The sequence below is a fragment of the Schistocerca piceifrons genome, chromosome 2 (genome assembly GCF_021461385.2).
Source record: "Schistocerca piceifrons isolate TAMUIC-IGC-003096 chromosome 2, iqSchPice1.1, whole genome shotgun sequence".
Lineage (NCBI taxonomy): Eukaryota > Metazoa > Arthropoda > Insecta > Orthoptera > Acrididae > Schistocerca > Schistocerca piceifrons.
The window spans coordinates 1,099,555,832-1,099,579,754 of record NC_060139.1 but is presented as its reverse complement, the minus strand read 5'-3'; the positions used below and the strand labels follow the sequence as shown (position 1 = coordinate 1,099,579,754).

Genomic DNA, 23,923 nt, shown 5'->3' with positions numbered 1-23,923 from the left:
TGTACTCTTGAAGTTGACCGAGTTCTTTATGTGATGGGTCAGATAGACTTTTAATAATGTTTTCCAACAACAGAGCATGTTCTCTTGTGGCTTTCAGTTCTTTCTGCAGTGATTCGAGTACTATGATTTGCGCGGCACATTACACTCGCTGCCAGACGTCCGTTACACTTTGTTCCACACGTACGCGAGATGTTTTCTTGATTTATTTTCGCGAAGCACTGCGAATGATACGAAATATGCAACACTGAACAAATTCTAATGCCACTTGATACGATTTTGTCGCATAACTTGCACCTTACTGACGCTAAATACTCGCAATTTATGGACCGATTTACTACCACATCTATATGCGTCGCCATCTTAACTCGTGCTCCTCTGCTGCCTTCACTACTTCATCTCTCAAAGCCACCCATTCTTCTTCTACTGTATTTCTTTCCCCCATTCCCGTCAGTTGTTCCCTTATGCTCTCCCTGGAACTCTGTACAATCTCTGGTTCTTTCAGCTTATCCAGGTCCCATCTCCTTAAATTCCCACCTTTTTGCAGATTCTTCAGTTTTAATCTACAATTCATAACCAACAGATTGTGATCAGAGTCCACATCTGCCCCTGGAAATGTCTTACAATTTAAAACCTGGTTCCTAAATCTCTGTCTTACCATTATGTAATCTATCTGAAACCTGTCAGTATCTCCAGGCTTCTTCCATGTATACAACCTTCTTTCATGATTCTTGAACCATTTGTTAGCTATGATAAAGTTGTGCTCTATGCAAAATTCTATCAGGCAGCTTCCTCTTTCATTTCTTAGCCCCAATCCATATTCACCTACTACATTTCCTTCTCTCCCTTTTCCTACTACCGAATTTCAGTCACCCATGACTAATAAATTTTCATCTCCCTTCACTATCTGAATAATTTCTTTTATTTCATAATACATTTCTTCAATTTCTTCGTCATCCGCAGAGCTAGTTGGCATATAGACGTGTACTACTGTAGTAGGCGTGGGGTTCGTGTCTATCTTGGCCACAATAATGCGTTCACTATGCTGTTTGTAGTAGCTTATCGGCACTCCTATTTTTTTATTCACTATTAAACTGACTCCTGCATTACCCCTATTTGATTTTGTATTTATAACCCTGTATTCACCTGACCAGAAGTCTTGTTCCTCCTGCCACTGAACTTCACTAATTCCCACTATATCTAACTTTAACCTATTCATTTCCCTTTTTAAATTTTCTAACCTACCTGCCCAATTAAGGGATCTGACATTCCATGCTCCGATTCATAGAACGCCAGTTTTCTGTCTCCTGATAACGACGTCCTCCTGAGTAGTCCCCACCCGGAGATCTGATGGGGGACTATTTTACCTCCGGAATATTTTACCCAAGAGGACGCCATCATCATTTAATCATACAGTAAAACTGCATGTCCTCGGGAAAAATTACGGCCGTAGTTTCCCCTTGCTTTCAGCCGTTCGCAGTACCAGAACAGCAAGGCTGTTTTAGTTAGTGTTACAAGGCCAGATCAGTCAATCATCCAGACTGTTGCCCCTGCAACTACTGAAAAGGCTGCTGCCCCTCTTCAGGAACCACACGTTTGTCTGGCCTCTCAACAGGTACCCCTCCATTGTGGTTGCACCTACAGTACGGCTATCTGTATCGCTGAGGCATGCAAGCCTCCCCACCAACGGCAAGGTCCATGGATCTTGGGGGGGGGACTCAGAACCTACAAAACTCAAATAGACATAGGTAATGGTAAGTGCCATTTCTTTGTGAAAGACCAAAGGTTTTCTATCAGCCTGATTACCACACCACACACCAGAGAGGTATGACTAAGTCAACCTAGAACCCCATGTCACTGTACAATATTCATATCCCACCATATATTTTGTGAACAAATATGATAACGAACACGAGACAGACAGTGAAGTTAACCAGGAATTAGTAGAACAAAAATTGAACAAATCAAATATTCTGGATTCTACACAAAGGCAAGAGCTTTCTGACTTACTTTTTAAATATGCAAGTGTTTTTAATAACAATACAGGAGTTTCATTGATTGATTGATCCATTTTCATTTACAGCTGCACAATGTGCAAGAGATATTTGGATTTTTATGTTAATATTAACAGTTTTACATATAATATACCTTTCTACATAATAACACACATTAATACATCAATTAATGATGAATACTTAAATAAATGTTGTTATGCTATATACAGAGAGATCAAATACAAATGTTCTTCTGAATGAGACTACATTGGGTTAACATAGAAAAAATTTAGTTTTGTAGCTATTCATTTACTGTGTAAAAGCAGTGATCAGCCAAGTACGACTTCAATTTCGATTCGAAGTGACCAATGTGTTGTATGTGTTTAGTGGTATCTGGTAAGATATTGTATAGTTTGATACTAGGATGGATAAGGCCATTTTGAAATAACTTTGTTTTGGCACTTTGAACATGTACATCCAATTTTTGTCTTGTATCATAGCTGTGTATTGTGTGATTTTGAGTGATGAGTGATCTTTTTGTATGCATGTTTTGCTTCAAATACATTATATTTTCAAGTACATATATGCAAGGAAGTGGCAAGATCATCCTTTTTTGAAACAATGGTCTACATGATTTGTGATTACCTACTCCTTCCATTATTCTTATATTTTTTTTTAAAATTTTGAATGTTTGATGGTATTTCCAGAATTTCCACAGAACATAATCTCATACCAGAGGTGAGAGTGTACAAATGCATAATATACACACTGAAGTGTGTTATAGCTAGTACAATTTTTTAATGTATGTAACACAAAACAAGAAGTACTTAATTTCTTGTTCATTTGCTCAATATGTGCTTTCCATTTCAAGTTGTCTTGTAGATGAAGTCCAAGAAATTTGGTACAGGCTGTTTTGGCAATTGTCTGTCCATATAGCTCTAGATTGGGTGATAGATTTTTTGTTTGTGCTGTGTGTATATCTATAGCTAGTTTTTTCGGTGTTTATTATTAAGTTATTGTCATCAAAGTAACATGTTAGCCTGTCAGTGGCTTCTTTTATGTTTTTTACAAGACTTTCTTCTGAGTTTCCTGTAATTAGAACACTTGTATCATCAGCAAATTGAAATATTTTACTGCTGTCATTGCTTATGTTTAGGTCATTTACATAGAGTAAGAACAGAACAGGACCCATTACTGATCCTTGTGGCACTCCATATTTAACAGTCAGTAGCTTTGAATTATATTTCCTAACGACATTGTCCCTTTCTTGATCTATTTCCACATATTGTTCCCTGTTCTTAAGATAAGAGCTGAGCCAGTTGTTAGCTGTTCCCCTAATACCAAGATTTTCTAGCTTGCGTAGCAATTTGTCATGATTTATGGTGTCAAATGCCTTTGACAAATCTAAAAATATGTCCATGGTAAGTTTTTTGTTGTCTAATGCTATCAGTGCCTCTAATAGAAAGGAGTGAACTGCTGGTTGGGTTGAACAGTTTGCTCTAAATCCATGTTGAGATTCTGACAGAATGCCATTATCCTCTAAGAAGTCTGTTGGCCTCTTATTGAAAAGCCTCTCTAATATTTTGGAGAAAACAGACAGAAGTGCCAGTGGTCTGTAGTTGGAAATATCATCTATGTTTCCTTTCTTGTATAATGGCTTTACTTTTGCTATTTTCAAACATGAAGGAAAAGTTCCTGTAGCAAAAGATAGGTTACATGGGTGAGTTAAGAGCTCAGTAATTAAGTCCCCACACTTCTTTATAATGAAATCAGGTATATCATCTACACCTACAGAGTGTTTAATTTTGAGACTTTTTATTGCAACCTGTACTTCTTCTACATTTGTTGGGTACAGAAACATTGATCTGCTCAAGACTTTTTTCCCTGTTTCTGTATGCTGTTTTCTATTAGAGGTCTGTTGTAGTAGTTTCTCTGTTACATGTATAAAATAGTTATGAAACATATTAGCTACTTCCTGTGGGTTATTAATGTTTTCAAAGCCAGCCTTTAATACTATATTATTAACTCTATTTTTGTAAGATTTGGTGTCTTTCTTTACAACTTGCCAGACTCCTTTGGTTCTGTTTGAAGTATCTTCTATGTATTTGTCATTGTCTCATTTCTTTGCCTCCTTTATTATTTTATTTAAGATAGATTTATATTTTTTAAAGTAACTATCAAACTCCTGATTTGTGTTGTTGTTGTTGTGGTCTTCAGTCCTGAGACTGGTTTGATGCAGTTCTCCATGCTACTCTATCCTGTGCAAGCTTCTTCATCTCCCAGTACATGTACGTACTGCAGCCTACATCCTTATACCACTAGTAATCCACTTGTTGCTTTTAGTGGTTTGGGTTGTTTTGGCTTCAGTGGAAAAGCAAGATCAAAATAATATTTAAAAATATTCATGAATGTCAGAAACTTATCAGAAATATTTTCTGTACTATACACTAGCTCCCATGATTCTTGTTGGAGATATTTCTGGAACGTTTGTACTGCAGTATTACTGAAAGTTCTGCCCATGTGTGTTGTCTTCCTCATATAATTATAGGATGGATTAGTGTTTACACAAAAGCTTATAGCCTGTGCATGATGGTCTGCCAATCCAGCTTTAAATACAACTGATTTATGTATTGTTTTGGAGCTAATTATTAGTTGGTCTATAGTAGTACTAGAATGATTCATTTTACGTGTAGGGGAGTGGATTGTAATCTTCAAATTATTGGCTGTTAATATGTTCATCAGCTCAGATTTTAAATTGTTTTGCTTATTAAAGTTTACATTTAGGTCTCCACATATAAGAACTGTTTTTTTTTTATTTTTTACTTCTTAAGTTAGTAAAGTATCAAGCCACATGTTGAACTTTTTTAGGTGAGTATCTGGAGATCTATATAGACATATTACAATCAACTTGAATGCTGGAATTTCTATGCCTGATATTTCAAAATCTTTCTCAGTGTTTAAGGGTTCAACATTGCCTACGTTATTGAATTTGATATCTTTCTTTATGTATATGCAGTTCCCTCCATGTGTAAACTGATTTCTACATGTTTGTGCTGCTAACACATAATCTGTTACTTTCACTATCTTTAACTCATTTTCTTTCAGCCAGTGTTCAGTTAAGCAAAGTATATTAACATATCTGAGTTCATTTGATAGCAAGATTTCAAGCTCTCTTACTTTACTCTTAAGTGACTGAATATTCTGATGAAGATGAGTGACCTGGTGAGATTTTCCGTTTGTTCTGATTGTACTTGGTTGACCACTTACCTTTATTCCTCAATTTAAATTATGTGGGAAATCTTCATTCTCATCTAGAAGCATGAGTTGGTTTTTTCCATTGGTCATAAGAAAATGTCCTGATGGTGAAAAGGGGCAGTTCTTCATCTCTCTGGTCATTTTACTTGTGTGGTCGATGTTGAGGTGGTTTCTGTTTTTGCTGCAAGGACTGGAGTAATCAAAGATTATGAACATAAACTTGATGTCTATCCTCACGAAATCTAACTTTGGCAAAGAACAAGTAAAATTTTTAGGACATATCGTAAGAGAACAGGGTAAATTACCAGACACAAAGAGACTAGATGCCATATGTTAATTGCCCACCCCCGAGGAACAGAAAATAATTTAAAGCATATCTAGGACTAACTTCCTTTTTTTGAAAATTTATACCACAGCCGCTCATGAATAGCAGTGCACTCCTTAACCTGTTGAGACAGAATAAGCCTTGGTTATGGGATGAGAGATGCCAAAATTAAAAATGCATTAATATCAGCAAACATTTTGAGTCATGCTGACATGTCCAAAGATATTTGTTGAAGAGGATTGTTTACGAAGAGTAGGGAAACCCAAAGTCATATTAACAGACAATGCAATCTATTTCATAAGAAGAAAATGGAGACAATACATGAGCAGTTAGGGTGTTAAACACATCTTGGTAAGTTTTTTCCACCCAGAAGCAAGTCCCATGGAGAGATTGTTTAAAGAATTCAATAGATTTATAAGGACATACGCTCATAATAAGCATTCATGATGGATTGAATACATGTCTCCATTTATGCAAATAGTAAACAATCTCCCCCACACTTCCACAGGTCTCACGCTTAATGAACTGATGTTTAACACAAAGCAAACTGACGAATGGGAATCACTCATACCAAAATTACCTACTAAAGAGTTAACTTTACAGGATAAAATCATACTAGCAGTAATTAAGCTGGAGAATAGAGCAGAATACAGGAAGAGAATATACAACAAGTTAAAACGAGTTACACATTTTTTTGAAGGGCAACGAGTCCTCGTGATAACACATTCCAAATCGACAAAGATCAGTAAGCAAAATAAAAAATGGCAATTACTATTCTCAGGGCCCTATATTACTGCAAAAATACCTTATCCTGGAACTTATAGGTTGGTATATGAAAGAACAGGGAGAAACAAAGGTCTCCACCCTCACAAAGACTTAAAAGCTTTTCACGAGTAGTGACACAACGTCACAGCAGTTTTCTTGCCGTAAAATATATTTATAAGTAATGTCATAGTTTTAAAAGAATAAAAAAATTATTAATATAATGGAAGGAAACATTCCACGTGGGAAAAATTATATATAAAAACAAAGATGAGGTGACTTACCGAACAAAAGCGCTGGCAGGTCAATAGACACACAAACAAACACAAACATACACACAAAATTCAAGCTTTCGCAACAAACTGTTGCCTCATCAGGAAAGAGGGAAGGAGAGGGGAAGACGAAAGGAAGTGGGTTTTAAGGGAGAGGGTAAGGAGTCATTCCAATCCCGGGAGCGGAAAGACTTACCTTAGGGGGAAAAAAGGACAGGTATACACTCGCACACACGCACATATCCATCCACACATACAGACACAAGCAGACATATTTAAAGACCAATATGTCTGCTTGTGTCTGTATGTGTGGATGGATATGTGCGTGTGTGCGAGTGTATACCTGTCCTTTTTTCCCCCTAAGGTAAGTCTTTCCGCTCCCGGGATTGGAATGACTCCTTACCCTCTCCCTTAAAACCCACTTCCTTTCGTCTTCCCCTCTCCTTCCCTCTTTCCTGAAGAGGCAACAGTTTGTTGCGAAAGCTTGAATTTTGTGTGTATGTTTGTGTTTGTTTGTGTGTCTATCGACCTGCCAGCGCTTTTGTTCGGTAAGTCACCTCATCTTTGTTTTTATATATAAAAAAATTATTATGTGTATTTCTGAATGAAATATGTATAGACTTAAGTAATTTTCTTGTTTTGTAATCAGACAAACATTTGACTAGAAGGAAGTGTAAAAACACAGCTTCACATGAAGCAAAATGCAAACTGGAGCAGCGTATGACTCAGCTGTGCACACTTCACAACGCATGCTTACGTCAGTACTAGGGAAGAGACACTGAACTTGCGGAAGTGCAACAGGCTAACTCGTGGCGCAACCAAATAGAAATGCAAAGCTGAACAAGTATCAACCCAATTTCAAAATAAATAATAACATGTAACAACTATATTTACTATCAGGAAACAAAATAATATAATATTACATTTATATCAACATTCCAAGTTGCATCAATACTAAAAGATATTCATTGTAACTAGAATAAAAAGAAATCATTACAACAAAACATACAGGACGTGTTAACTAACAACAGCATAAGATACCGTAGGAGATGTCAGAGTAACTTTCTTTGCAGGGTAAATGAATAAAAGAAATACAAATGCAAGTAAATAATTATATAAACAAATAAGAATGAAATATGAAAAACATCTGCAAATGAATGTGGTGACCAAGTATATGTGTGGTCCATGAGCTACGAAACACTATTAGTTTTTAAGTTAGTTATAAGTTTTTTATATTCCAGTGACCAGTGCATCAACACACCACAGAAGAAGAGATTTACAACAGGTGTTATAGGTACCAAATGAATAAACGGGCAGCACCTCAAAGAAATGATTTAGTTATTAGTATGTCTATGTGTATATTTTGGTCATCAAGCAAATGAAGAATAAGAATATACTTCATTGCAGTGCAACTACAAAACATTTACTGACTACAAAGTGCACATAAACACGGAGGCATGTTACTTCAAATAAAGCTAATCAATTCATATTGCGCCACATGCGAATATAAATGATGACATTTCCACATAATTGTAAAGAGGTAAGCATGAATTAATGCAAAAACTTTTGCATTACAAACACAAAGGTACACATAAACAGTTTTAAGCAACACAATGGTATATAGTACATGAGTCGTTAATATGTTTCCGTTCCATGAAATGGGAGTTCCCTGATAAGTAATTTAAGAAAGGACGAATAGTATTTTCTTAGTTATCCATACCAGTAGAATAGTATTCCTTATTCCCTCTCCAACACAGGAGGCAGCACCAAAGCATAGTTAAGCCAGCAACACGTAATGTAGAATCCTGATGTGAATGTTTTTCTCTGTTTCTCCCTTGGAAAATATTAAACTCTCATAACTGATGTATGCATGACTGGAAAATAAAATGTGGATGCATTAACTGCATATATAGTAACACAATGTAATGAAATGTAAGTAAGTTACTTTTATTTATGTACAACAGAATTTTTTTGAAGCCAACAAACAAACTACACTAACCAGCAACTGTAACTGAAAAAGGAATTTTGTAATGTTTTAGTATTTAAGAATTTTCTTGATACATATTATGGGTGGAATGTCAGCCTTAGATGTAAGCCATTGTAATATGCATTGTTACGTCAAAATGTTTATGTGACTTTTATGTGTATATCGAGCCATATGTAAAAGATGAACTTGAAAATCTAACAGAAAGGGAACTAACCTTAAGGACTAAAAACAATTCTCACGCCAGAGTGAATGATGAAATAGATGGTGGTATCCAAATGTGTGTGCAGTAGTACAACGAATAAATTATGGTAATGTCATGCTACACAACATCTGATATATTAATCAGTAACCTATAATTGTGCAAGTATCACTTACTTTGACATCAGGTGTTGATGTGCTGTATTCACCCCTCTGAAAATGTGGATACAATGGAGAAGATCATCCCTGGGCCATATCAAAGTTGAATTATCTGCCGCAGCATCAGATCTTGGAGATTAAATGCACATGCAATGCACTCACAATGGAAGACCACGCCATAGCATATTATTCGACGGACAGTACGGCACTCAGTGTGAAAGTGACACTAAAGCAGGAGTGGAAGTGCAAACGACCATACACAGTAATGCATGAAGCATTAACGGCTCTTGCACAGCCAACAAACATATTTTGTGCGCATACGCACAGAGACTGGCAGTGTTGCCAAAAGGACAAGTAGCCACTCTAGTAGCGCTCTTATATGAATTCTTAATGAACTATCATTCTGTATGTAAGTTATGTATTTCCTGTAAGATAATGTGTAAGCAAGACAAGCTGACATCTCAAACCCAAAATACAAAGAAAAATATGCCAACAAATAAAGGTCATTGTACCCCCTTAGGAAAAATATAAATTTAAGCTGTACAAGTGTATACAAAACACTGTGCACCTCCACTGCACGTCACTGCACAGTGTGGGGCAATTTTATAGGTACATAAGGAAATTCCCCAACAAGCTATGACAAAAATTTAAAACCAATGATAATAATCATTGGTACAGCCGCTGTAAGCGCCAGAAAAGATGTAATTTGCTACGCTGGAAGGCAAATGACAAATGATAAAAACATTCAAATTTTTTGTCAATTATTACATAGAGTCTGTCTGTAGTTCTTGTGGTGAGAAGATGTATTTCTTGTGATACAATGTGTTGTCTGAATAATAATCCTATGAAAATATGAAGTCTGAGAGTTCATTTTTGTGCAAAACCACAAAAGTTTGCTTTTCTTCCGTGCATTATCCCAATGTCATGTCAACATAGCTGCCTGCAACAGAAGAGGAAGTCCGATTAAGAATTAATATTGTACACACTGTCAAGAAAGAGAAAAACATATGATGGAAGAAGACAAATATAACCAAGGATACCAGATTCGATGTTAGTTCACAACACCACTGGCTTACAATTTACGAGATTTGTGGGGAAGTGCTTGGTATGTGGATTGGGCAGATCTTGCACCTGTCTTCGACAAGGCCCCTGTGACAAGGTGTTGGGTTTGAAATTGCGTAGTGGCAGACTAGGACCTTGTGGAACTTGTGTGGGCAACAGAACACCACTTTAGGAGGTGTGGAAAGGATCATGGGTAGGATGTAATTTATTTTAGGGCATGATGAGAGGTAATCAAAGCCATGACAAAGGATGTGGTTCATCTGTTCCAGTCTGGGTTGGTACTGGGTGACAAAACGGGGTGGTGGAAGGACTGAAGTTGTGTGAGGATATGGCACAGAAAATTTGTTTGCAGAACAAGTCTGGGGGATAAAGGAAACAAAACAATGCCTCATGGAGAGCTAACCAGGCAAGAGCAGAGTTCATGCCTTCATTGGCTCCAGTTCTTCAAACTTTTATATCAGGATCATCTTATACTTGCCACAACACTCCATATTTTGGCATTTCAATTTCCTCAAACTTTGCAGTCAAACTGACAGCAGAGTACAAGTATTTTGGAGTGCTTGTCTTAATCCTACTAGATATACCAGGTAGCAGGCCCCTCAAAAAGTCATATAATGCCCTATATTTGGCTTCATAGAATACGACTCTATTTGGCTCAGCATTCTCCCCATCTTGTACATTTGTAAATTAATCAAATGTATTCTGCCCACAAAATTTTCTACCTGTTTACTGTGCTTCTTTGTTAAAGTACTCATCTACTCTCAGAAATATGTCACATTGTTCTGTTTTTTATACCTCTGAAAAAAGCCTTGTTTCAACATACAAAATGTCTGTGCATTTCATAATCCCTGTGCATACCTGACATTGGATTTTGCTTCCCTGCTATCCACAACTTTTCAATTTGCAGTAACTGACCATGTGACCATTTTTCAGTCTAAGCAGTTAATGGCAGATCATCCAGGAAAGGTACTGTATCATCAGTCAACTTCAAGAGAAGGGTGTGATTTAGTTGGCAGGGCCTAGATCTGATAGAGAACTAGGTTGTTCATTTAATGTTAATTGTTCCTCTTTACCTGCAAGCTGCTCAAGTTAAGTCTATTTTATCCTCCCTTAATTGTGCTACCTCATTAAGCAATAACTGCATAGCTTCTTGCTCAGTGACAGTCTGCATTTTATGACCTAGACAGTTACACTGACTACATATTGCTCTCTGGTAATACACCAGAAATGAGAAACATCAGGCAGCTCTCATGGTGGCACTGGTGTTACCCTCAAATTCCAGTGATTCTCCCACCTGGACCATACGTCACTAGACACAAAAACAGGAAAAACAACCAAAATCAAACAATAATCTGTTCAGCCACCCCACTGTGTGATGATACTGCTTGCTGCAGTTGTGCAGTCATGCTTCAGGGAGATTGACTCTACTGGTAGAGCTGGCAGACAACGACATCTGACACCAAACTGTAGTGGCATGAAGGTGAGGGGCTGGTATGGTGTAACTTTTGTGGGCCTCATATCAAAGTGGGTGCAGCCAGACCCCTCATCTCTGCTAAACTAAATGCGTATTTACACTGGTTAATGGCACATTAGTTGTGCCGATACAATACTTCCAACCACGCAAAAATCAACTGCTCCATGGTTCGACGATGTAGTTACCCTCTCACCTGACCTGCAGCTGTGCTGCACTTTTGCTACATTGCCAGAATTGTGAGATGCAGTGTGGACTGTATCACGGTAGGTAAATGGGCCTTTCGATGAGATGCCTTAGCATCCATCGGCTACCCATGGTTTTCGACACTGCCGTAGCAGAGCTACTATTTCCCTGGTAGCAGAACTGCTATTTCACCAGCAGCAGAGTCACTGTGGTTGCAGACACAACCAATAAGAAATGAGCAATAAACGGCCAACAGAAAAACAGCCCAAGCCACCGACTGCTGACAATTATCAGCACGGCTAAAACAGCCTCTCTCAACAAGTACGCGCCTTGGCAGTATGGCTACATGCCTTGTTTTTCTTTCTTTAATCAGTTCTATCTCCAAATATTGGATACTTTTCTTTAAACACCCAGTCTCTCCCTCTCTCTCTCTCTCTCTCCCTCTCTCTCTCTCTCTCTCTCTCTCTCTCTCTCTCTCTCTCTCTCTCTCTGTCTGTGCGCGTGCGTCAGATGCTCATGCACACATTTGCATGCATGTCTGTGTGTGTGTGTGTGTGTGTGTGTGTGTGTGTGTGTGTGTGTGAGAGAGAGAGAGAGAGAGAGAGAGAGAGAGAGAGAGAGAGAGAGAGAGAGTGTGCACGAGCAAGTGTATTATTGGAAAATTATATATGAGATTTTTTAAGAAAACAGATCACAAAAGGAAATCTTCAGATGGTCAATTGGAAAGGACAGAGACACTAATATTTCTGTACAGTTCTACTTAAATAATGGTTCAAATGGCTCTGAGCACTATGGGACCCAACCTCTGAGGTCATCAGTCCCCTAGAACTTAGAACTACTTAAACCTAACTAACCTAAGGACATCACACACATCCATGCTCAAGGCAGGATTCAAACCTGCGGCCATAGTGATCGTGCAATTCCAGACTGAAGAGCCTAGAACTGCTCGGCCACACCGGGCGGCAATCATAATAAACAATTTGCACACATATACTGTTATGGTAAAATCACTTCACTGTAGAGACATTTTAAATTTGGTTACTTCAACAGGCTGTTTCCTTTGAACTGCTTTAATTCCTACTTTTTATTAGTAACATAATTTGAACAACAATTGAAACAGTTATATTAAATAATTTTGAATATGCTATTACCCAACACAACTTTTCAATATTATGTTATAGAATAACCTCCACTACTATTCAAATTGCAATTGATTGCCCTATAAAGGAGCAGTCACTGAGTTCAACAGCATCCATTATGGATAAGATTCACTTTTTCTAGAATAGTTGACATGAACTTTTGAGGTTAAAGCATTTATTAGTTTGGAGATAAAGGTGTAGAAATGGTGCAGTAATACAGATTCTTCTAAGTTGTTAAACATATTCCGTACACTGCCATGCACATCTATGTCATCCCCATTGCATTTATAGTTCTTATATTATCTGAGATACTCACAGAAACTCATCAACAGCTACATTTGTGCTAGTAAACACTGTTTAACCCCTCAGGAAGATGCAGATGCTCCAAGAGATGTACTCTAGTTCAGCTCCTTCATTTATGCAACGTACATTATATACGTGCATGCGAAGACCAATATGCTGCAATTGAAATGTTTTAACACACAAAAAAATCTATGTTTCACGTGAAAAACTAATGCTCATGTGGCTTTTTTTTTAGTTATTTGGAGTTAAATATTCCATGTTTTGTTAGGAATATTGATGTCTGAGGACAAATGTACAACATAGGAAAGAAGTTGTAGCAAGTCTGAAGTGCGTTTCTTGTCGAAATATTAATAGCAATAAATAAAATTAATTTCATCTAATGCCTAAGAATATTAACAGCAGGTGTTTCATTTTTTCTGATAAATGTTGTATGTACTTATTACATTGCTTTAAGTTTTACTGGTTGTGTATCTCTGACATTTGATATTGATAAATGTTCATCATAGTTTTTCATATTTAGTCACACACACACACACACACACACACACACACACACACACACACACACACACACACACACACACAAACACACACACAGTATAAATCATGTAGTCATGATGTACCTTATAGAGCTTCAAATGCACTGTGTCACATTTACCCTTACTTCAGATTAAGGTCTAAGTAAAATAAGAGTAAGAAGAGTGGTTATTTAGGTGCTTTTGTGCTGACTTTAATTACTGTAATCTACTCCTTGAGTTACAATTAGTGCTTGTCTTACATGTAACCATTTGAATCACCAGGTGACTGCAAATACAGCACATGCTGTGTACAGCATTCAACTGGACCTCTGGGATGTGAAAAACAAACCACTATTTGGCCCTCCACACAAAAAGTGCTGTGCCAGTTTTATGGGTGTGTATGGTATCTTTTCATTCTATGTAGTATTATGTAGATTTCTTTGAATTTTGTAAGCCACCTTCAACTGAAAACTATAAGCTTATACAACTGAAAAATTGCATTTCTTTTTGTTCTTGTGCTACATTCTGTATCTGTCAAAAATATTCAAAAATCTTTTATGTAAAGGAATATCACTTTCACAAAAGTATTAGTTGTAATTATAGCTTAATGATTACTAAATGTGGAAATGGAAAGTTCTTGATACAATATAAATAATGGAAGAAGTACAGCATAGATGAAACATTGAGATGAAAAAGTTGTCAGCTTTCAGACTAAGCTTCTTCACAGTCAATAGAATACACATACACCTTTTACGTTGCATTATCTACATTTTGGCAGCCCTACAGCACCACTGGAATGAGGTGTTGGTTCGGGTGGAGTGTGCAATGGGGGAAAGGAAGGGAGGAGGAAAGGACATATAGGAAACTTCTGCCGTCTCTTCTTCCCTCACTATCAAAAATAATTGAAGTTTGTCACAATGCAAATTAAAAATTTTGTACAAAAGTTTAATATAATTTCGAAAAATCAATATGGGTTTGAGAAAGGCAAAAGCACATTATTTGCTACAAACCAGTCTGTAGATAAAATTAGCTCCTCTCTAAAAACTCACTGCATGCTACAGGAACTTTTTATGATGAATCCAAGGTCTTTAATTGTGTGAACCACTGCTTGCAACTCTCTAAATGAGAAAAATATGGAATTAGAGGCATTGTATTAAAAGTTTTAAGTCCCATCTAACCAACTGAAGATGAGTGATTACAACATCAGAGAGAGGAAATTATGTTTTAGAATGGAAAAGCATTTCACGTGGAGTACCCCAAGGTTCAGTCTTAGGTCACATTCGGTTTCTGTTTTACATAAAAGGTCCACCACTTGATATTGAGTGTCACTCAGTTTTATTTGCAGATGACACACCTTTAATCATTGAAATTAACAGTACCAACCAAATTCCTCAAACCTCTTAAATACAAGGGCTATTTTCTTTTTTTTTTTTTTTCCCCAGCATCCGGTTGGCTGTAAATAAAAGAAAAATGTACAGAAAATAATAATTTTATTACCAGAATTACAATAAAGTCTTAACTTATTTTTCTACGTAATCACCAAAACGATTGAGGCACTTGACATACCGTGACATAAACTTTTCAATGCCTTCCTCGAAGAATGTTGCCGCCAGTGAGGACAGGTAAGTCTTGATGGCGTCCTGAAGTTCTTCATTAGTAGCGAAGCGCTGCCCACCTAACCATGACTTCAGTTCTCAGAACAGGTGATAATCACTTGGTGCTAGGTCCGGGCTGTACGGTGGATGTTCAAAAACTTCCTATTTAAACTTTTTGAGGAGGTCTTTTGTCATGTTGGCACTGTGTGGTCTGGCGTTGTCATGGATCAAAACAATGCCAGATGAAAGCATTCCTCTGTGTTTGTTTTGAATGGCTCTGCGGAGATGACGTAAAGTTTCACAATAAACTTCCTTGGTTATCGCCATAGCTTGCTCCATAAAGTCCACCAGCAGCACTCCTTTATGGTCCCAAAACACAGTGGCCATTGTTTTTCTTTTTGTCAGTGAATGTTTAAAGTTTTTTGGCTTCCTTGGGGAAGCTGTGTGCATCCACCCACTGCTTTGATTGTTCCTTTGTTTCAGGATTGTCATAGAGGCCCCACATTTCATCACCAGTAACAATCGACTTCAAAAAAACGTTTCCCTCATTGGCATAACGTGTGACAAACGATAATGCTGATGCCATCCTTTGCGTTTTGTGGTTGGTACTCAGCATTTTTGGGATCCAACATGCACACAATTTCCGATAGCCTAGGTCTTGAGTCACAATTGTGTACAAAGCATACCTTGAAATGTCTGGAAATTCATCGACAATTCGCTAATTGTAAACCTTCATTTGCATCTCACCACCTGATCAGCACGCTCAATGAGGCCTACAGTGGCGACAGACTTGCGACCTTGTCCACCTTCATCATGGACGACTGTTCGTCCTCCTTTAAATTTTTGACACCATTCCCGAACACTACCATCACTCATAACGTTGTTACCATACACGTTGCTCATTCTGCGATGGATTTCCACAGCACTACATCCTTCTGCTTGCAGAAAACGGATTACACTTCATAACTCACATTTGGCGGGAGCATCGAGCGTAGCGGCCATGTTTACACGGACGTATCTCGGCTTCGACTGACACACTGCAGCTGAAAACGGCAGAGGTTGTGGTGGGGGAGCTGTGCAACCGCATGACGCACAGGTCCGGCCCCTCCCTACCTCTTACTTGCTTAGATGGACGATAGGAGGTTGAAAAAAAAACAAAAAAAAAAAAAAAAACAGCCCTCGTACTTTAAACAAATTAGGTATCAGGTTAGAATTAGACATGGAGAAACTCAGCTCATGCAGTTTAAAACAAAACAAGCAAAGTTAAAAAATCCATCATAAAAAACAAGATTTTTTAGAAAGCTGTTGTTGTTGTGGTCTTCAGTCCTGAGACTGGTTTGATGCAGCTCTCCATACTGATCTATCCTGTGCAAGCTCCTTCATCTCCCAGTACCTACTGCAACCTACATCCTTCTGAATCTGCTTAGTGTATTCATCTCTTGGTCTCCCTCTACGATTTTTACCCTCCGCGCTGCCCTCCAATGCTAAATTTGTGATCCCTTGATGCCTCAGGGCATGTCCTACCAACCGATCCCTTCTTCTAGTCAAGTTGTGCCACAAACTTCTCTTCTCCCCAATCCTATTCAATACCTCCTCATTAGTTACTTGATCTACCCACCTAATCTTCAACATTCTTCTGTAGCACCACATTTCGAAAGCTTCTATTCTCTTCTTGTCCAAATTATTTATTGTCCATGTTTCAAAAATGGTTCAAATGGCTCTGAGCACTATGCGACTTAACATCTGTGGTCATCAGTCCCCTAGAACTTAGAACTACTTAAACCTAACTAACCTAAGGACATCACACACATCCATGCCTGCGGCAGGATTCGAACCTGCGCCCATAGCAGTTGCGCAGTTCCGGACTGCGCGCCTAGAACCACTAGACCACCACAGCCGGCTGTCCATGTTTCACTTCCATACATGGCTACACTCCATACAAATACTTTCAGAAACAACTTCCTGATACTTAAATGTATACTCGATGTTAACAAATTTCTATTCTTCAGAAACACTTTCCTTGCCATTGCCAGTCTACATTTTATATCCTCTCTACTTCGACCATCATCAGTTATTTTGCTCCCCAAAGCTAGCCTTGCGAAATTCCTTGAAATGCAATTACATAAAAATGTCATAGGGCACACATATACGGTACCTTGCAAATAAATTAAATGGCACAAGTACAATGATGGTATTACAGAGTACTACCAGCATACACATAAGGAGAGTAATATGTCACAGTTATTTTGAATCAGTAATAAGATATAGAATTAAATTTCGGAATAGCTCAACACGCATGTCTCAAATATTAAAACTTTAGGAAACATGCACAATATAAAGTGAAGAAAATCACATCATCCTCTCATAAAAAATCAATGATAAGTCTTCCCTTACCTTTTGTACATAGTAAAGCTGATTCATTTGTAGCAAATCAATTCTGACACGATTACAACATCGAGAATCAAAATATGTTTATGCTGCCCACCCAAACTTTATGCTCAGACTCTGCAGTATATGGTATGAAAATTTACAACAAACTAAAAGGAAAAGAATTCCTGAGTATTAATTTATCAACTTGGAAAACAATGTTGAATGACAAACTGGTGGAGAAATATTACTATTCAATTGAAGAGTTCATGTAGGATGGTCTGAAAATTTGAGCAGGAGAGAAAACATATTTAGGATGTTATAGTTTGTTATTTTGAAAAATCCATCAGCTGTGTGTCAGTCATGTATTCAGTATGGTATATTAATGATATTTTAGAAAAACTCTAAAGGAAATTATTTTTTGATGAGCCTCTTGTACATTAAGTTACTGACTCGGAATTGTATGTGACGAGACAATAAATGTGTATTCTTTTCCGTTCTGTTCTACGATAATGTTGGAAGCTGAAGAAGTGAATTAGATTTTCTAGAATTCTATTCTGCTCTTTAAATGTCTTACACTTATAAATAAATATTTGTAGTGATTCTTATTGACAGTGTCCCAGTGTGGCAAAGATATCATAGGGAGCATAGGGAGTTATTATTATATCAAAGTAAGCTGACAGAAAATTGAAAGCTATATTATCAATTTTTTATGTACCTCAATTGTTTTTCTCACTGCTCTTAGTGTCTGTCAGTTTTTTGAGTTTGTGCAAGAGAGTCATATGTACTTGCACTTTCCTAGTATTGTGTTAATTGAAAGTTAAGTTGCAAGTTTTCATTCTCCTACTGAGCTACGTCCTAATCTCCACATCCCAATGTGACGAGGACTTGATCCTCTGTTGCACAACCCAACAACCATACATGGAACAAGTGAAGGAGGTATCTGAGGCTCAACACCTGCTTTCTTTGGGATTGGAATTATTATATTTTTTCTTCCAGGAGTGCTAGTTCTGCAAGGTTCGCAGAAGAGCTTCTGTGAGGTTTGGAAGGTAGGAGATGAGGTACTGACAGAATTGAAATTGAAACTGTGGGGACAGGTCATAAGTTGTGCTTGGCTAGCTCCAATGGTAGAGCACTTGCCCGCAAAAGGCAAAGTTCCCGAGTTTGAATCTCGGTCCGGCACACAATTTTAATCTATCAGGAAGTTTTATTATATTTTTCTTAAAGTCTAAGGGTATTTCATCTGTCTCATACAACTTGCTCACCAGATGGTCGAGTTCTGTCAGGGCTGGCTCTCCCAAAGCTATCGGTAGCTCTAATGGAATGTTGTCTACTCCCGGGGCCTTGTTTCAACTCAGGTCTTTCACTGCTCTGTCAAATTCTTCACGCAGTATCATATCTCCCATTTCATCTTCATCTACGTCCTCTTCCATTTCCATAACATTGCCCTCAGGTACATCACCCTCATATAGACCCTCTATATACTCCTTCCACCTTTCTGCTTTCTCTTCTTAGCTTAGAACTCGTTTTCCATCTGAGCTCTTGATATTCATACAAGTGGTTCTTTTTCCTCCAAAGGTCTCTTTAATTTTCCTGTAGGCAGTATCTATGTTACCCCTAAAGATATTTGTCTCTAGGTCATTACATCTGTTCTCTAGCCATCCCTGCTTAGCCATTTTGCACTTCCTGTCGATCTCGTTTTTGAGACCTTTGTATTCCTTTTCGCTGGCTTCATTTACTGCATTTTTATATTTCTCCTTTCATCAATTAAATTCAGTATCTCTTTTGTTACCCAAGGATTTCTACTAGACCTTGTCTTTTTACTACTAGATCCTCTGTTGCCTTCATTATTTCATTTCTCAAAGCTACCCATTCTTCTTCTATTGTACTTCTTTCCCCTGCTCTTGTATTTAAGTTACGGTGCAACATTTACCCACACATGGTATCCTTATATGAGAAGTTCAAATACAATTTAGAATCTTATAGGTTTGGATATTGAGAGTTCCCTTTTGTCAAAAGATTGCAATTTAATGAATAACTGTCATTAAAAAGAAAAAGAAAGAGAGTGGATATGATGAATTTTCTTCATAAATATAAGTAGATACAAAACTGTTAAGAAGAAGTCAACACGAAGAGAGAATCGATGCAGCCATGTTAGCACTGTTAAAGTAATTATATAATTTTGTAAATTTTCTATTATACCAACAATTGTCTTTCTCTGTTTCATGAATTGGACTATATATTGTTGCAGCAATGATGAAAATCACACGATGTGCAAAGGATTAAACATAATCAATTGGAGAATTAATTCCGGAAGGAGCAAAAAAGGCCAACAAAAATGTACAATCCATTTTGTTCATGACTTTGCTTGATGGTGTCTCTGCCCATACAAATTAAAGCATTCTCATAAAATATGTACACATTTTGACAGGAAATTCATTTTGGGTAGAGAATTAATTGGCTTACTCTGACCTGTGGCAGATACAGAAAAACCTCAAGGAGGGAGCACTGAAGATATATTGAGCTACCTTTAATTTTACCATAAGAAAAAATAATCAAGTCACATGTAAAGTTTAAGAAACTTTTATTTAAACTGATTATACACATATACAAGACAGTGTTGTTTGATATAAATAAGTTACAATTGTAGTTCTCTTCCTTAAATCATGAATTCTATGCACCTATTCTTCCTGGCTAAATGGTTAATTACATCGTCAATAGGACAATCAACGTTAGGATGAGTGTTCAACAGAGCTAAGCCATTAAGTCGATACTCCATCACTCGACCTCAGCCATGGCTTTGTACGGCACAATGTTGAAAAACTTGTTTCTACTCTAGCAATAGATGCAGGTGGACATGCAAATATTTAGTACAGAGAGTGAAAGTAAGATAGTCAGATCTAGGACAACAGACATTGCTTGCATAACAGAATCACAATCATTAAGGGCGTTTATGCTCGTTTACTTGTATCAAAGACTCTCTTCCATTAGTCTCTTTTTAATCACAAAACAGTACAATATTTGCAACTTTTCTCGAACAAACGCCAGACAGAATAACGTATTGAGATCACTAGAATGGCTGAGACTTTTCTCATAGGTATGTGTTAGCTACCTGTGTGCCAGACAGAAATGTAAAAAATATGATGATAGGGACGCACATGCTACATAGGAAAGTACAACTACTTGATAACTTGATTCAGTCGAGTCGACTGATGAAAGAAATGAATGAATAGTGTGCAGGCTGACTGGAGGAGGCGGCGTGGGTGACAATGTTGGCGGCCTGATAAAGGCACCCCGTATGCCCCCCATACGTATCCGCCACTGACTCTGAGACCGTATTTTGATGCATGTTAGTGAGGCAACACTGAATAGATTTCATAGTGGTATCTTCACTATTAGAAACAGAATATTTCATTTTCAAAAGTACTCATTTATTTTGTCATTTTGTAAAATTATTAAAAATGTGTACACAAGAAAGCACATTATTGCCAGTCCATTACTGGTTAGCCAGGCACAAGATGTCACCCATATGGATGTGACAACAAATGAAGTCAAAACTGAAAATGTTGGTCACAGTGAGAATGACCAATTACATTTTTCAGTTTTCAGACACAGATGAGAGTAACATAGATTACGACAGTAGATGAGACAGGGGTCACAATTTTCTCCAGGCATATTTTTTCCCCTGGCACAAATGTAGTGCAGAACAGTGCAAACTTATTAAATCATTCTTTGCCTGCCACACTTACGCCTAATTCAAAGGTGATTGGACAGGGTGCATTGTGCACACCAGAAACACTGATCACAATGCAAATATTACAACAGTTACTTAAAAAAGCTTCAATAACTTTAAGAATGACTTTAAGGAAGAGCAAAAACAAACACTGGCATAAAGTACTAACAAAATGTTTAATGAATTTTCAACACAACACACAGATACACAAACTGAATTACTTGAACGGCAAATGTAAACTCTTGATGCTTCCAAAACCGACAGAATACAACAATTCATTGACCTGGCAAAAGACTTACATGTTGATCTTTCAAATAGATTATCAGATAAACATGTAAGTATGGAGAAAGATCTAAAAACACAGTTACTCACTGATTTGCCACAAGGTATACATAATTTAAGCCAAAAAGTGTCATAAGTAGGCAAAACACAAGAACAATTTACAGAAAGATATCTGAGGCTCAGGCAAAAATGCATCAGGAATCGTCACAATTGTGCCAGAGTATAAATACGCTCACAGGTACCGTTGATGGGTTGCAAACAGTGTACAAAGGCTTACCTGAACAGATGCAAGACCTGTCAATGCAACTAGGTAGCATAACATTAAATAGTCAGTTCATGAGAAGGGAAGAAAGGACAGATACAGGCATTAAGGAAATAAAAGATACAGCTGAGGCTGGTATGCTAGACCGAGGCAGTACCCTGGTCCAAAAGGTAGCCCAGGAACACAAGGGTTATGTAGATGTGATTGAGGAAGCAATGAAAGTGCAGAAGGCAGAACTAATAGGATATATCAGAGGTTGAAAGCAGTGGAGGAAAAATCGTGGACTAACATTGTTAGTAACACTGAAATGGAAAGGGAACATTCAACTCAAGCTATCAGTTGTCAACAGACAGGAAAGATAATCTGAACATCCATCCGCACTTGAACCCTAACCTGTCAGGTGAAGTAGGTGTTTGTTGGAAATAGAGATGTATTACTTCCAACAAATTTCATTAAGGAATAAATATACTGAGAAGCAGTGGTTAGAACACAAAGTTCCTTGAACAGGTTTATACTGATGTTCTTGAATTTACACCACAAATGATTCTTATCACATGCTTTTGCACCCTAAAAACTTTGCTTGGTTTGATGAGTTGCCCCAGAATATTGCCGGTATTCCATATGACATAATAGAATGAAAGTAAGCAAAGTATGCAAGTTTTTTTATATTTATGTCTCCTACATCTGACATCATTCTCACGGCAAATACAGATTTGTTTAAGCACTTAAGGGGATATGGGATAGCCTATCCCCTCGATGTTAAAATATACTTATCATAGGGATCATTTTCTCACAAACTACTGGAGACAGAGAGATAAAATTTTTACTGTATGTGCATTGATATGTTATAACAACACTATTTTCTTACAGAGAGATTTATTTTTAAGTAATTTTTTTCCATCTCTTTTTACTAGATTGCACCCCTAAGTCTTTTGTAAATCAAATAGGCTAGTTAAAAAATCGTTGTTTCAGTGTGTAAAAGAAACCCATGTGACTAAGTCATAAAAATTTCAGACTTCTAGGTTCACCAGTACCTGATAATGTTCCTAGAAGAAGTAAAAAGCAAACTTACGGGAAACGGAGAAAGAAGATTAAAACATTCCTGATCCATAGTTAGTACCCCCTTCACAGTCTTCATATTCATCTTCAAGTCTTCTTGTGGCACCCCTCTGCACCTGTCTTGCTTTTTTTCACTAATGTCTTGATTATATTGTCAGCATGCCTTATTCTTTGCTGATCTAAAGTCAACATAGCATGCACTGTGTGGGAACCAACATGCAAACCCAACTTTTGAAGGACCTGGCATTTAGTTATATTCCCAAGATTGAAGTTTGCCATAGCATCATAAAAACCAAAATGTAGTGTATTAATTCCAACAGACACTGTTTTTGGGAGACAATGCCATGCAAGCACTCGTTGGGGTTCTGTGTTTTACCATGCAGACATTTCATCAGAAGACTTAGTCAGCCAGATCTCTGAAATTGGCTTCATTCCTTCCATGATGGCTAATGGTAGACTGTGGTGGTGAATGTATTTCTCTCCAATTGTATTTACACCAGCTCTTTTCACCTTTAGGGCACACACCATGTTCTGGATACTCATCTGTGGATACGGCATGGAAACATAAAACCCGTATAGCTTTCCTCATTTCTACAAGATTGCCTGTATTTTGCCTGATTGCAAGGTTATAGCAATTCTGAAAGTGGTCTATTATGGAATCAGTCAATCTTCCTTTGCTGTGCAAGGTTTTCCCAGCATCTAGTTTTTTCCCTTTCATAACAGATTTTAACCTTCTCAGCCTGGCACCCATTATCTTCTGCACATGTCCTACACATTCAAACTTGCTTATATTTACACTGTTCCCATATGGGTTGCTTTCCAAATTTCTTTGAATGCTTTAGAGTCACCATATCCCAGATACTTGACATAGCAAACATTATACCGCTCTGAAGAGCGATGAAAAATTTTCTTCACCTCAGCAACCTCTACCATAATAATTAGCAATACAGTCATCAATTCATTCTTTTTTCAGCCTGTCTATGCATCTACAGTATTT

General features: G+C 37.5%; 1 protein-coding gene across 1 annotated transcript in view; it reads left to right on the top strand.

Annotated features, from left to right (window-relative positions):
- The window catches only part of LOC124776159, a 230,546-nt gene that overhangs the window by 146,142 nt on the left and 60,481 nt on the right, over positions 1-23,923 (top strand). Inside the window, exon 6 of the mRNA XM_047250999.1 lies at positions 13,911-14,022. Coding sequence (XP_047106955.1) covers positions 13,911-14,022 — 112 coding nt within the window. The remainder of the gene's footprint in view (positions 1-13,910; positions 14,023-23,923) is intronic.